Consider the following 12,924-nt stretch of genomic DNA (forward strand, 5'->3'; position numbering starts at 1 on the left):
CTACTAACCCTAACCCTTGCCTACCCTAACCCTTGCCTAACCCTAGTGCCTTCCAGGCATTGACGGTGGGGGCCCTAAAAGACCATATAGCACTATGTTAGTGAAAGCACTTTGCTGCAGGTGCCTGAGATGAATGTTTCAGTTTGTGTAACAGTGTCCCTTGATCAGAACAATTCAGATAATGTCACGCACATGAATGGGTTCTGTGAGGTTTGCTATAGCTAGTGCCCCATGATATAATATTTCACTTCATATTTAGTTTTTTTTATAAATATTTTATTTTGAATTACACGTTCAATTAAATAAATAACATGTGCATATAAATATGTTTTACAAAATCTTGACTCCTTTCATTAGATGTCAGGTTAAGGCTATAGGGTACAAGGACACCAAAGTGCATTTTGCAATAGTGCAATAAAAAGTAAATAGTCTATAACATGAGATAGGAAATGCAAACACAGATAATATAAATGGCCATTTATCGCCATCGTTTAAATAGTGAATGTGCTTTTATCCAAAACAACCTTAACTTGTGCAAGAAATAAGTGCTTTGCGTGAAGTCAAACATTGATAAGCAATATTCATTATGTGCTTTAAACTCCAGCCTGAATATGAAATATGTAAGCAGCCTGCCACATTCAGTCTATGGATCCAGATCTAGACTACAGAGAGGTGGTCAGGATCCAGACCTAGATTACAGAGAGGTGGTCAGGATCCAGATCTAGACTACAGAGAGGTGGTCAGGATCCAGATCTAGACTACAGGGAAGACTCCACAGAAGACTCAGCTCCTCGGACTGTAATCTGAAGAGTACCCCGATATGTCAGAGGAATTTGCACCTGACATGGCAGAGCTTGGCCTTGTGCTCATCTCCACCCCTGACATGGCAGAGCTTGGCCTCGAGCTCGTGTCGACTCCTGAGTCCTCTGACTGGTTCTGGTTCTGGTTCTGATTCTCGTTCTCATTCTCGTTCTCAGGCTCGTTCTCAGTCTCGTTCTGGTTCTCGTTCTCAGTCTCGTTCTGGTTCTCGTTCTCAGTCTCGTTCTGGTTCTCGTTCTCAGGCTCGAGGCCCAGATTGCAGAGCACCAGACTCTGGAACTGGCCGTCCACTCTGGTCAGACTGAAGGCGGGTAACACGCTCTTCTTGACGCGCAGTCGGAACGTGTGCAGGACCGCGCCGCCGCCCACATCGTAGAAGCTCAGCTGGCCGTTGTTCTTGGTCATGTCCAGGTAGACCCCGAGGCGTGTCACTTCCTGCTCAGGTTGCTTCACCATGCTCAGGTTGTCGTTGTGCAGCGCGGTCAGCTCCCCGTCCTCCGACTCCAGCATCCACGACCTCTTGTTGCGTCCCAGGCGCATTAGCGCAGCCTGTGATGGCGGCCGGCTGCCATTGGCCAGCTCCACAACTCCAACTGCCCAGGTGCGGCAGTGCCCCACGTCCACCTCCCAGTAGTGTTGCCCCTTCTTCCAGGACTGCTTGGCCAGGACACAGAACGGGGTTTCTTTAGTCTGGTAGGGCACTTTAGGTGATGACCGGTGGGGACTAAGGCAGACTTGCGTATAGTCATCAGATATCATCAGGTTTTCGTCTGTTTTGTCAGGATTAGGGTTAAAGGTGATGTCCTCATAAACTAACAGAGAGAGAGAGAGAGAGAGATACAAGTATTACAGTCTATTACTATAGACATGACTACATGACATGCTGGGCTGTACTGTGTGTAATTGTGCTTCTTACATTCCCATGGTCGAGGGAAGATTTCAACGATTTTTTTAACGATATGCTGGATGGATTTCTCCAGGGCCTCCAACCTTGATTTGTCAAACTTGCTGATTCGGCTGACCTTCTTGTAGAATTCATCAATAAGGTCAATACTGAAATATTGACAAATATGAAGTCAATTAAAATAGTTTCATCTTAAAAAGTGTCCACTTGACTTAATTGTAATTTTTTTACTTATAGTGGATACAAATTGTACAAACCTCATTTGATGTGCCTGAATTTCGTGCTGCAAGGTAAAAAAGAATGAAATGAAAACCAAAGTAAGTACAACATTGCCTATTCAATAACAACATATTGTTTCACCAATAATATTGTACAATGACATAAATGACACAAATCTCCAGCTGTCTTTGGTAGCCTACTATATGGAATTCAAGACACAATAACATCTATTGATAGACTCTGGTTATCAGTAGGAATATTTTGGGTTCAAATATTTGCTGGGGCTGTTGACTCTTACCAGAATGCAAGTAGAATCGGCTCCTGACGACACCCTTTGTTTCAAATCTGCTATGTCCGTCTGAAGCTTGTCCGCCTGCGTCTTGTATCTGTCCCCCTCCTCGGCCAGAACATAGAGGGGCTTTTTCTGTCCTTGCCGCTGGGCCTCCAACAGTGTGACGGCGTGTTCTTTGGTGTGATTCAGCAGCTCGTCAAGTTCTCTGTATTGCTCAGTAAAACTGTCCTGCACCTGCTGGAAGTCCCTCTGAGAGAGGTGAAGGTAAGAGACACAATATGGTGAAGCTTTTCAACACTCATGGGTCAGAACTTTTTTTTTTTGTTTAAAATGTTTAAAAAGCAGGTACAAATATGAATTAGAGCATTTCTTCTTAAAAGAAAACTAATTCAAATGAAGAGGATTCACTTACTTCAAGCTGTTCTTCTTGACTCTCCACCAATTGCTGAGAGTTATTCTGGCTGTTGCCTTTACACTTTTCAAGTTGCTTATCAATCTGTTCCTGCAAAAGCACAGTGTTAATGACTATGGCCTTAAACAAACTAGTGGACATTTCCTTCATAATAGTGCTGACTTGAGTATAGGCGACACATATAATAGTAAACAAATTCAAATCAAATAAATCTGTACTCACTATTTTGTCTTTGCATACTTCTTCCATGGTCTTAAACTTGTGGCTGCGATGGTTCACATCAACCAAGCATTCCTCACACAGAGGCATGGAGCAGGTGTCACAGAACACCACCGCATCTTTCCCATGACTGCAGCCTGTGGGCTTAAATGAGGTGACCGAAAAACGGGACACAGACGAGGATCGCCGAGAGCCGCTAGAGAGAGAACTCATATCTACAGTATGCAGGCAGAGAGCACCTGGGCTGGAGGACAGATAGCAGGCAGTCAGCGAGCTGGGCTCATGAGCAACTTTATTATATGTCACACCTACAGTAAAAAAAATCCTCCCACTGAATAACATTCAACTTACTGGCAGCGAATCATAAGACATTAATACACACCCAGCAATACATCAGTTCCATGGAATACCTACAGATGGACACAAAGGAAATATAATGTCAGAATTCCATAACGCTGAATGGACTTTTGTCATGCTCTGAAGCCAGTAATGCCGAAACACCTAGGCATGTTTTACAAGAATAGCCATGTTGTAACATAAATTGTTTTGTTTTTTTAAAAGCCTTTTGTTACTGTTACTGTACATTTACAGTAGGATTACATAACACCAGGACTTTTTTAAACCCAAACCGAAAACTTCTACTATTTCGAGAGTAGTTGCATAATATGAACAATTCTAACCTGAAGGTGCAATAAATTGTTTACATTTCTGGGACCAGGCCAGCAGCCCTGTTCAGTGTTATGCAAGCAGCCGTTGTAAATCTGTCAAGCAAGATCTGGAGCTGCACTCCTTCTAGAAATGTTATAACAATAAAATACATATTATCATTTTAAAGTTGTCCAACTCTGTAAAAAGGAAACTTGGGTCAAGTCATAGGCTCTACTCACCAAACGGCACAGGGATATAGCGTTTTGTAACCAAACATATATATATATATATATAAGATATAGTGTTTTGTAACCAAACATATATATAAGATATAGCGTTTTGTAACCAAACATATAAGCTCTCCTCAATAAGCACCACAGTGCTCTAGCAGCATGGAATGGAAGGGTGTTATAAAATTGCCAATTTGTGGGGTGTTAATAGCTGTGGGGTGTTCATAGCTGTGGGGTGTTTATATCTGTGGGGTGTTCATAGCTGTGGGGTATTTATACTGTAGCTGTGGGGTGTTTACAGCTGTGGGGTGTTTATGGGGTGTTCATAGCTGTGGGGTGTTTACTGCTGTGGGGTGTTTATATCTGTGGGGTGTTCATAGCTGTGGGGTGTTTATATCTGTGGGGTGTTCATAGCTGTGGGGTATTTATACTGTAGCTGTGGGGTGTTTACAGCTGTGGGGTGTTTATATCTGTGGGGTGTTTATGGGGTGTTTATATCTGTGGGGTGTTTATATCTGTGGGGTGTTAAAAGCTGTGGGGTGTTTATATCTGTGGGGTGTTTATGGGGTGTTCATAGCTGTGGGGTGTTTATAGCTGTGGGGTGTTTATACTGTAGCTGTGGGGTGTTTATATCTGTGGGGTGTTTATATCTGTGGGGTGTTCATATCTGTGGGGTGTTAATATCTGTGGGGTGTTTATATCTGTGGGATGTTCATAGCTGTGGGGTGTTTATACTGTAGCTGTGGGGTGTTAAAAGCTGTGGGGTGTTAATAGCTGTGGGGTGTTTATATCTGTGGGGTTTGTATATCTGTGGGGTGTTATATATCTGTGGGGTGTTAATAGCTGTGGGGTGTTATATATCTGTGGGTGTTATATATCTGTGGGGTGTTAGCTGTGGGGTGTTCATAGCTGTACCGAGGGAGGAAAGTTGTCAGTTTGAGTTTGTATTACGTCACAACAGGTGTACAGCGGCTATACATACCATGCTTCTGAGTGCAGTACAGGCCACGGGCTAAACGGCCTCTTTTGGCCTCTTGCATGCTCTGCATACCGGAGGACAGGTGTGAGGACAGGTGTGAGGACAGGTGTGAGCGCGCTTTGTTGTTCCATGATCAGGTGAGTTAAGGACCCTGTGGTGACAGCTTTGCGGCGGCCACTTCTGAGAGCGGATAACGCGCGTCTTAGAATATAGAGTCATTTATTCATTCACTTTTCGTCAGAATACAAACAAAAGCCTCTATCGCATTCACGCGGTTGAAAAATTGTTTGCCACTTCCACTCTACCTGGCCAAAGGTGTCCCAGCCCTATAATAGCTATCCGTCAATCAGACGGCCAGACGTCACTCTTAATTGGCCAGACAGTTTTTACACATAAATGATGTACATTTAAACCATATTCCTCATAATTATAAACCATTCATGAACATAAATATTATCCTAATGTCATTGGTGTTTTATCAATATTAATAGATTAGATTAATAGATTAGAATAGATTTAGAATTAGAATTTACAAACATAAATATCAAAACGGCCCCAACAGACTGTGTTGGTCCTGCGGCAGCACGGTTCAGTGATCAGGTGAGTTAAGGAGCGAGTTGGGGTTCCGTGATCAGGTGAGTTAAGGACTGTGGACACCATCATCTGAGATAACTGGGGTGTTGTAGTGACTTCATTCCAGCTGTCATTTCGCCACCAAAGAACTGGGCCTACAGTATTAGTGATTTTTTTAGAGTACTTTTATTCAGAACTGACTTATTTGAATCGTTTTTGACATATGCTACTGGATATCGCTGTGCATTGACAGTAAGGGGAGTATTCTTAGGCAACTATTTCAGTTAGTTCACAAATGTCTGCTCGTCCAAATGTGTAAAAGAATAAATAAGTTAGCCCAGACAATAGTTTTAATCTGTATGCATTGTTTTTATTCAAATGAATGATGGTCAGAATCAGGTTTGCGTAAACAAACATGGAATTGGACTCCGGTTAGTCTTTGCTCTCAAAATGCAACACTCACTTAACAGTAAGTATAGAATGAAGGGCAGTATATGGCTATGTTTAAGAATAAATACAGTATGTACATTTGCAATAAATAGAACACTATGGGTAGGATAGGGCAGTATATGGCTATGTTTAAGAATAAATACAGTATGTACATTTTCAATAAATAGAACACTATGGGTAGGATAGGGCAGTGCAAGATAGAGAGGGTAGGAATAGTGCAATATCACTATAGACTGAGATTTAAGATTTAAATATAAATATAGTGCAAGGCAGTTCAGTGCAATTATAATGTACTAATAATAATATTGTAATTGTAAGATTGAAGTATACATGAGGTAGATGAGCAGAACAGTGTTGATTGACTTTGTTCAGTGTAAGGGTGGGGGTTATTTCTGAGTGTTCAACAGAGTGACTGCTTGGGGGAAGAAGCTGTCTTTGTGTCGGCTGGTTTTGGCGAACCATTCCCTGTATCGCCAGTTTGTGACCAGGATGTGAGGGGTCTGCAGAGATTTTTGCTGCCCTTTTCCTTAGCCTGGGCCGTTTGAATCTGGATTCATATCAGTATGTATGCTATAGGATTGTGGCTGGACAACTGTGATAACTAATTTGGGCATTTATGAAATATGCACTCTTGAGTTAAATATATTCACACTGATCCTTCATCAGAGGCATTTTGTTCACCTGCCACTAACTATCTGGGTTAGATATTATTGTGGGTTTTGTATATAAGTTGTGAAAAACACTTACCTTCAGAATCATAGATCAAATGTATTTTTGATTACTTTAATGCCAAAAGCCCCAGGCCAAAAGCTGTCAAATAGAAAAGAATAAGCTAAGCTGCTATGTCAGGAGTGTCCAACTGACTCCATGAACATTTACTGGTAATTTGATTCAGAAACAAATATAGAATAATATGAAAACTGAAATATGATGTCATATCAGCTTCTGATTTCTAGATTGCTTATTTATGAAGTCACTTATTTCAAATGTAATATAGTGTCAATTTGTCAATATATAATATTGACAATATGGAACCTGTGTGAACAGTCATTTTCTTAAAGAAATGTTGTTGAATGTCAGATACTGTACCTTAAGACCTGAAATCAAACTAGTTCACATTAAAAACAGAGTGACAGTGTTTCTTTGCATCTTCCTTTGAGCTCATACATTAGCAGCCATTGGTCACATCAAGCAATAGCTTTGTCATGAGATCATCACTTATGTTATTTGTCAAGTATGCATCTTGCATTAATAATGAGACTTCCTTATTGAAGTGAAAACGAAAACATTGCCGTACAAATAAATGAGTTTCATGCAAATCTCTTTCCACTGAAGTTCCGCTGGGCGAGGGTAAGGGCTCGGATGCCTATGCAGCATCTGGCGTTGTCTTTGACTGAATTTTGGTCAGGTTGAATTTCTGAAAAAATTAAATAACCTGAGCAAGGTCTAAGGAATGAAACACTGTTTATTACATCAATATTTACCAGAGAAATAGTGTGCAGAAGGCTCTAAGTTCCATGTCAAGTTGAACTCAGAACTGTAAAGTGCATAGACACTGATATAAGTTTCAATAAAAAAAACGTACTGTACTGTAGGTCTAAGTGCGTAAATATAAATAAATGGTGGAAATAGCATAAGCATTGATATAAACAGTCACGTAAATATAATAAATGTTTTGATTAAAGAAAACAAAAACAACACAAAGGCAGACAGAACTGGTAGACAAACAGGACAGGACCAGTTTCAAGAGCAGGAAGCTTTCTCCTGTCTCTACTGACCATAAGTCCTCAGAGTGGAAATATATTCTCCTGCCTCTACTGACCATAAGTCCTCAGAGTGGAAATATATTATCCTGCCTCTACTGACCATAAGTCCTCAGAGTGGAAATATATTCTCCTGTCTCTACTGACCATAAGTCCTCAGAGTGGAAATATATTCTCCTGCCTCTACTGACCATAAGTCCTCAGAGTGGAAATATATTCTCCTGTCTCTACTGACCATAAGTCCTCAGAGTGGAAATATATTCTCCTGTCTCTACTGACCATAAGTCCTCAGAGTGGAAATATATCCTACTTCCTTTTTTGGAATTTGCCAACCACAGTATGACTAACCTAAAGGTTTCCTTAGCACATTGACTGCAACCAAAAAGGGAAATAAAAGACGAAAGTATACTAAGCCTATTAAATGCATTGAAACAAAACACCACACAAACGAAAAAAGAAGAAAAACAACTCTAGGAAGTAGCCCAAGTCAAGCAAAGCACTAGTATACATGTGCGACTGTGTAAATAAAAAAATGATTCTGAATCCTGAAGCTGAATATCCCGCCACTGTGAAGTTATGATTACATAAGACCAGAATATTTCCCCGAAATGCAGTTCTATCATCTTCTGGAATACCAGTGTTTCATTTTTCATTTCATTTATTAAATAAAGACAACACACATTCATTAACATTTCTGTAAATGTGGCAGTGTTAGCCAGCCAGCTAATTTTTAACTGTAGTCTTTTGGCAAGATGTTATGATCAACCATCAACTGACTTAGCTTATGTAAACTGTAAGAACAACTAGCCAACAAGAACAATTTGGTAGTCCTACAAAAGTGCAATTTCATCAGGCTTTTCTGGAATGCATGCCCGGCCTCAGGAGCAGGTGCAGCTCCTATTAAGCAGCAGGGTAAATCAATGTCAGGCATGACAACCATACCCATGACAACCATACCCATGAATGCAAAAGCGTTTCATTAGAATCCTACACCGTCATAGCGTGGGTGAAACCTGGCTACCGCAGGTAACGTCTTGGAAGGAAAATCTTGATCTGTCGTTTGGTGTTTTCAAAATGTGGTCAAGATGAATGACCAACTGGAAAAAGCACAGACACCGTAATATACACTGCAAAAACTTCTTATCTAACACAATCTAACCAAGTGTTATTAATCTATCAAGATAAAAAAAACTAGTTGGAATTGTTTTCAGTATAAAGAGACTTACCTAGAGCTTTCTCATGAAATCATTTGACTTAATTTAAGAAAAGTTTGACTTATTTTCTCATCCTGAAAACAAGCAAATTTGTCTGCCAGTGCGTTAAGCAAATTTGTCCTAAAAACAAACAAATTTGTCTTCCAGTGCGTTGAGTAAATTTGTCTTGATACGACTAAGTCAAAGGGAGAGCACTAAGTAAGTCTTTGATCTTAATAGAAGATTATTAACACTTGGTTAGATTTCATTTTTTGCAGTGTAGCAGAAAAAGCACAGACACTGGAATGCAGGGGTCTCCAACCTGTTTGGGAATGAGGGCTACTGACCTGAAGACCCGAAATCATATGGAGGGCTACTCATTTGAAACAAACAGACCCTCACCCCTTTTTTGCGAGGGTAGTCCTCCTAAATAATAGGCCTATGTAATTTTTACTTTTAAATTATCAATATTGTGTAGACCTATAAGTCTTTATATATTAAGCAACTGTATTTTCATCTGATTCTTCAATACTTTAATATCAATATGCAACACTACCAACATTTTTGTTCAGTTTGTTCATTTCAAAGTTTGCATGGGGAATCTAATCTTAATTTTATTAAAAAAAAAAAAAATCTTTTTGTGCAATTAATAATTTGGGTTACAATTTGTACCCAATTTATACCCACCCACCATTATGAATTCAGGGGTTGTTTAAGTTCTGATTTCAGTGGACAATTCGGTTTTAACATTTCAATAGTAATCGCCCACACCACCCTAACATATGAAGACTCCTTTTAAAGTTATTGTGCACCTGAAATCTCTCCATGATCTAACAAAAAAGGTAATGCACAGTCTTGCTCAGTCATGCATGCCACACAATGTTCAGCGCTATTATACGGCAGTAGCCTACGGAGGAGAAAAGGCCTGTGAGCTAAAGCAATTGTTTTTCAGTCCTTGAACAATTATGCAAGAACCGTATTTGATGAACATAGAATGGCCACAGAACTTTTGCAAAGATATGCTTCCATTGGCTACACCAGACGAGCAAGTTTTCCCCCCTTATGCGTGCGAGTGTATGCGCTCCGCTTCCGTTGTTGTTTAAAGATTGAATGGGAAACGGATTTGGAGCCAATAGCTAAAATTGAACGCAGCTACAATTTGTAAGGTATCACCAAATCAATTTAATCTTACAGATGTATGGCTACATACATTCTTAAAATGGTTCTGGTCTAGACTTAAATATCTATTGAAAACTTCACAATGGAGCGTGTTTTTAGAGCGTGATCTGCAGGCGACCATTTTTAGAAGTTGCGCTGGGGGCGCCTCATAGCCGTCCCGCGGGCTACCTGGTGCCCACGGTGTTGGAGACCACTGCTGTAATGAATATAGCAGAAAAAGCACCTGGTGCCCAAAAGCACAGACACTGGCATATATATATAGTATAGTATACTGTGTGATGCTTTTGGCAGACATCGAGCCCTGCAAATGTCTTCTAGGGTGGGTAGTTGTATGATGCCCTGTGCCGTTTTAATGACTCTCTGTAGTGCCTAGCAGACCACACCAGGATGCCGTGAGAAGATGCTCTCCACAGAACGTCCGTAGAAGGACAGCAGCAGCTGCTGTGCCAGATTTGCTCTCCAAATATAGCCGCTGCGGAGCCTTCTGGACAAGAGAGGTGATGTTGGCAGTCCATGTCTGCTCCTGGGAGATGGATGTACCCAGGAACTTGAAGAGAGGTGAAGTTGGCAGCCCATGTCAGGTCCAGATGGATGTACCCAGGAACTTGAAGAGAGGTGAAGTTGGCAGCCCATGTCAGGTCCAGATGGATGTACCCAGGAACTGGAAGTCAGTAACTCTCTCCACCATGTGTCCTTTGATGTAAAGAGGAGCAGGTTCCTCTCTCCCCTCCTGAAGTCTGAAGTCAATAATCAGCTCTTTTGTTTTGGTGAAGTTAAGTGCCGGGTTGTTGGAAGGGGAAGGAAAATGAACTGCTCACATCTCATTCTAAGCAAGTCAAACAGGCACATTTTGGTTCATTCTTACTAAACCAGGTCAGATTCTGCACCTTGTCACTCATCTTGTTGAAAGGAAACAGTTCATTTCACACTTTCATTTTTGAGAGAGCTGATACAGAAAAATAGAGACATAACACTTCATATCAAATATAACTTCATATAATATATAACTTCATATAATATACAACTTCTTATCAAATATAACTTCATATAATATTTAACTTCATATCTTACTTCACTTCATATAATATATAACTTATAATATACTACTTCATATCAAATATAACTTCATAACTTATATAACTTCATATCTTATTTCACTTCATATAATATATAACTTCATATCTTATTTCTTGAAAATAAGTTAGTGAGCACAAAATAGTAATTCATTACACTTCTTCAGCTCAATATCAAGTCACGCAACACAGGCATGCAGCAGTGTGTATGTATGTGTGTGTGTGTGTGTGTGTCTGTGTGTGTGTGTGTGTGTGTGTGTGTGTGTGTGTCATGCAAGGCATGCAGCAAGAATGAAATGATCTGACCTTTCTATGTGATTAATAACCGCAGTTCCTTGAATATAAATGAGTTGTTGGAATCTCAGTGATGCTGATGGGCGGGGCCTTACCAGGAAACACCACACATAATTAAATGCATCCGTCATTATGTGAGTTAGACTGAATTCTGGTGAAGTTGAATCAGTTCTAAAGAGCACCTGCACTGGCAAGTTCAAATAGAAACCATTGTGAATAAATACATAAATAATGTATGATCAAAGTTGTGTTTGTTCTCCATTCTCCATATCTCTGTTCACATGTATGATATCACAGAGCGCCAGTGCTTCCCTGTCACTCTCTCCATCATGGGAACAGCTCATTTGATTGACTTTGGTGGACACAAGACTACACTATTACATCCAACCATTGTATTGTCATTATTAGTGTGTGCTATAAACTGATGGATTCCCACATTTCTCTTGAGATTACATTACATTACATTTAGCAGACACTTCTTGACCAAAGTGACTTACATATGTTAGCTATATTACAAGGGATCACATTGTCCCCAGAGCAACTTGGGGTTAAGTGCCTTGCTCAAGGGCACAACGGTGGAAGCCGGGAATTGAACAGACAACTTTCAGGCTACTGCACGCTAGCCCAGCTCCTTAACCACTACACTACCACCACCCATTAATGAAACACACTCAACACACAGTGAACACACACAGTGAGATGAAGCGCACACTAATCCCAACGCAGTGAGCTGCCTGCTACAGCGGCGCTTGGGGAGCAGTGAGGGGTTACGACAACCCTCCGGTTACAAGTCCAAAGCGCTAACCAGTAGGCCACGGCTGCCCCAAAAAAGAGGTTCCCCTTAATGCCATATACTGTGTCTCAGCAATTCTTGGAAACTGATGAGCGTGAATGTTGTTGCCATTCAGGTGCTGTTCAATGGGAATCTTAATTGACCATGTGCAGCTTGATCCTAAAGCTCTAACGGGGATTCGAGCTCTCAACCTAAGAAACACCAGTACAAGGCATTAACCCACTGAGCCACTGACAATCCTAGATTAATCCAATATCTGTCCGCGTCTGCCTGTCTGTGTGATTTATAATTGTTTTTAAATGTTTTACATGACACATGCATAAGGCCTACTGGGTTTGGTGTGCAGATGAAACATGGCCGCTGCATTAAACGCTTTTGGAAGCTTACATACAGTATCTTGTGAGATGTTATTTTAAAGAGAAGATACAGTATGACCACCACTTTCAGGTCACTCAGTCTAAACGGTTCTCATAAAGCCCTTTTACCAGCTCTTGTAAGATATAAGGATAACCCACAACCTCTAGCCTTGTGAGTTTGTGCAACGTTGATGATTTAAGCAATATAGCACGAGTGAGAGTGGGGTTGGTCATGGATATTCCCATGGGTGTTGTTCGGCCGTAGCCACGAGGCCGGAGGCCGAGTGGCGCAGGCAACAACAGCCGTGGGAATATCCATGACCAATCCCACGATCACGAGTGCTATATTGCTATTATACAACAATTCTACCACAAACTAAATAATCTGAAAACACCCCATTATTGTTTAAAAATTTTAATTTCGACATCGTTCTTACGCATAAAAAAACATAGTTCCCTTTTCAATAGACAGCGTCTTGGTTGCTAGGTAACCAACATTCCAGATCCCTCGTTACGGGTCTTTGTGGT

General features: G+C 40.7%; 1 protein-coding gene across 1 annotated transcript; it reads right to left on the reverse strand.

Moving 5' to 3' along the window:
* Positions 1 to 338: 338 nt before the first annotated feature.
* Positions 339 to 3,116, reverse strand: LOC143131561 (uncharacterized). Its single transcript, XM_076291201.1, has 6 exons — positions 2,869 to 3,116; positions 2,647 to 2,736; positions 2,241 to 2,483; positions 1,981 to 2,006; positions 1,736 to 1,872; positions 339 to 1,631 (listed from the first exon to the last, which is right to left on the reverse strand). Exons 1-6 carry the CDS (start codon positions 3,076 to 3,078, stop codon positions 784 to 786), a joined length of 1,554 nt encoding a protein of 517 aa, XP_076147316.1. The 5' UTR covers positions 3,079 to 3,116; the 3' UTR covers positions 339 to 783.
* Between the last annotated feature and the right edge of the window lie 9,808 nt (positions 3,117 to 12,924).

The sequence above is a fragment of the Alosa pseudoharengus genome, unplaced genomic scaffold (genome assembly GCF_046254945.1).
Source record: "Alosa pseudoharengus isolate Yale_2024_CS ecotype anadromous, Long Island Sound unplaced genomic scaffold, YU_APseudo_1.1 YU_APseudo_1.1_scf_18, whole genome shotgun sequence".
NCBI classification, from domain to species: Eukaryota; Metazoa; Chordata; class Actinopteri; order Clupeiformes; family Clupeidae; genus Alosa; species Alosa pseudoharengus.

What these genes read in the sequence shown, in the direction of transcription:
- LOC143131561 (XM_076291201.1), bottom strand. Translation starts at nt 3,078, where the DNA reads ATGAGTTCTCTCTCTAGCGGCTCTCGGCGATCCTCGTCTGTGTCCCGT. An exon ending in AAGTATGCAAAGACAAAATA is followed by an intron (nt 2,737 to 2,868) that starts GTGAGTACAGAT and finishes GTGCTTTTGCAG; the next exon opens with GAACAGATTGATAAGCAACT. An exon ending in CTTCCCTCGACCATGGGAAT is followed by an intron (nt 1,632 to 1,735) that starts GTAAGAAGCACA and finishes TCTCTCTGTTAG; the next exon opens with TTTATGAGGACATCACCTTT.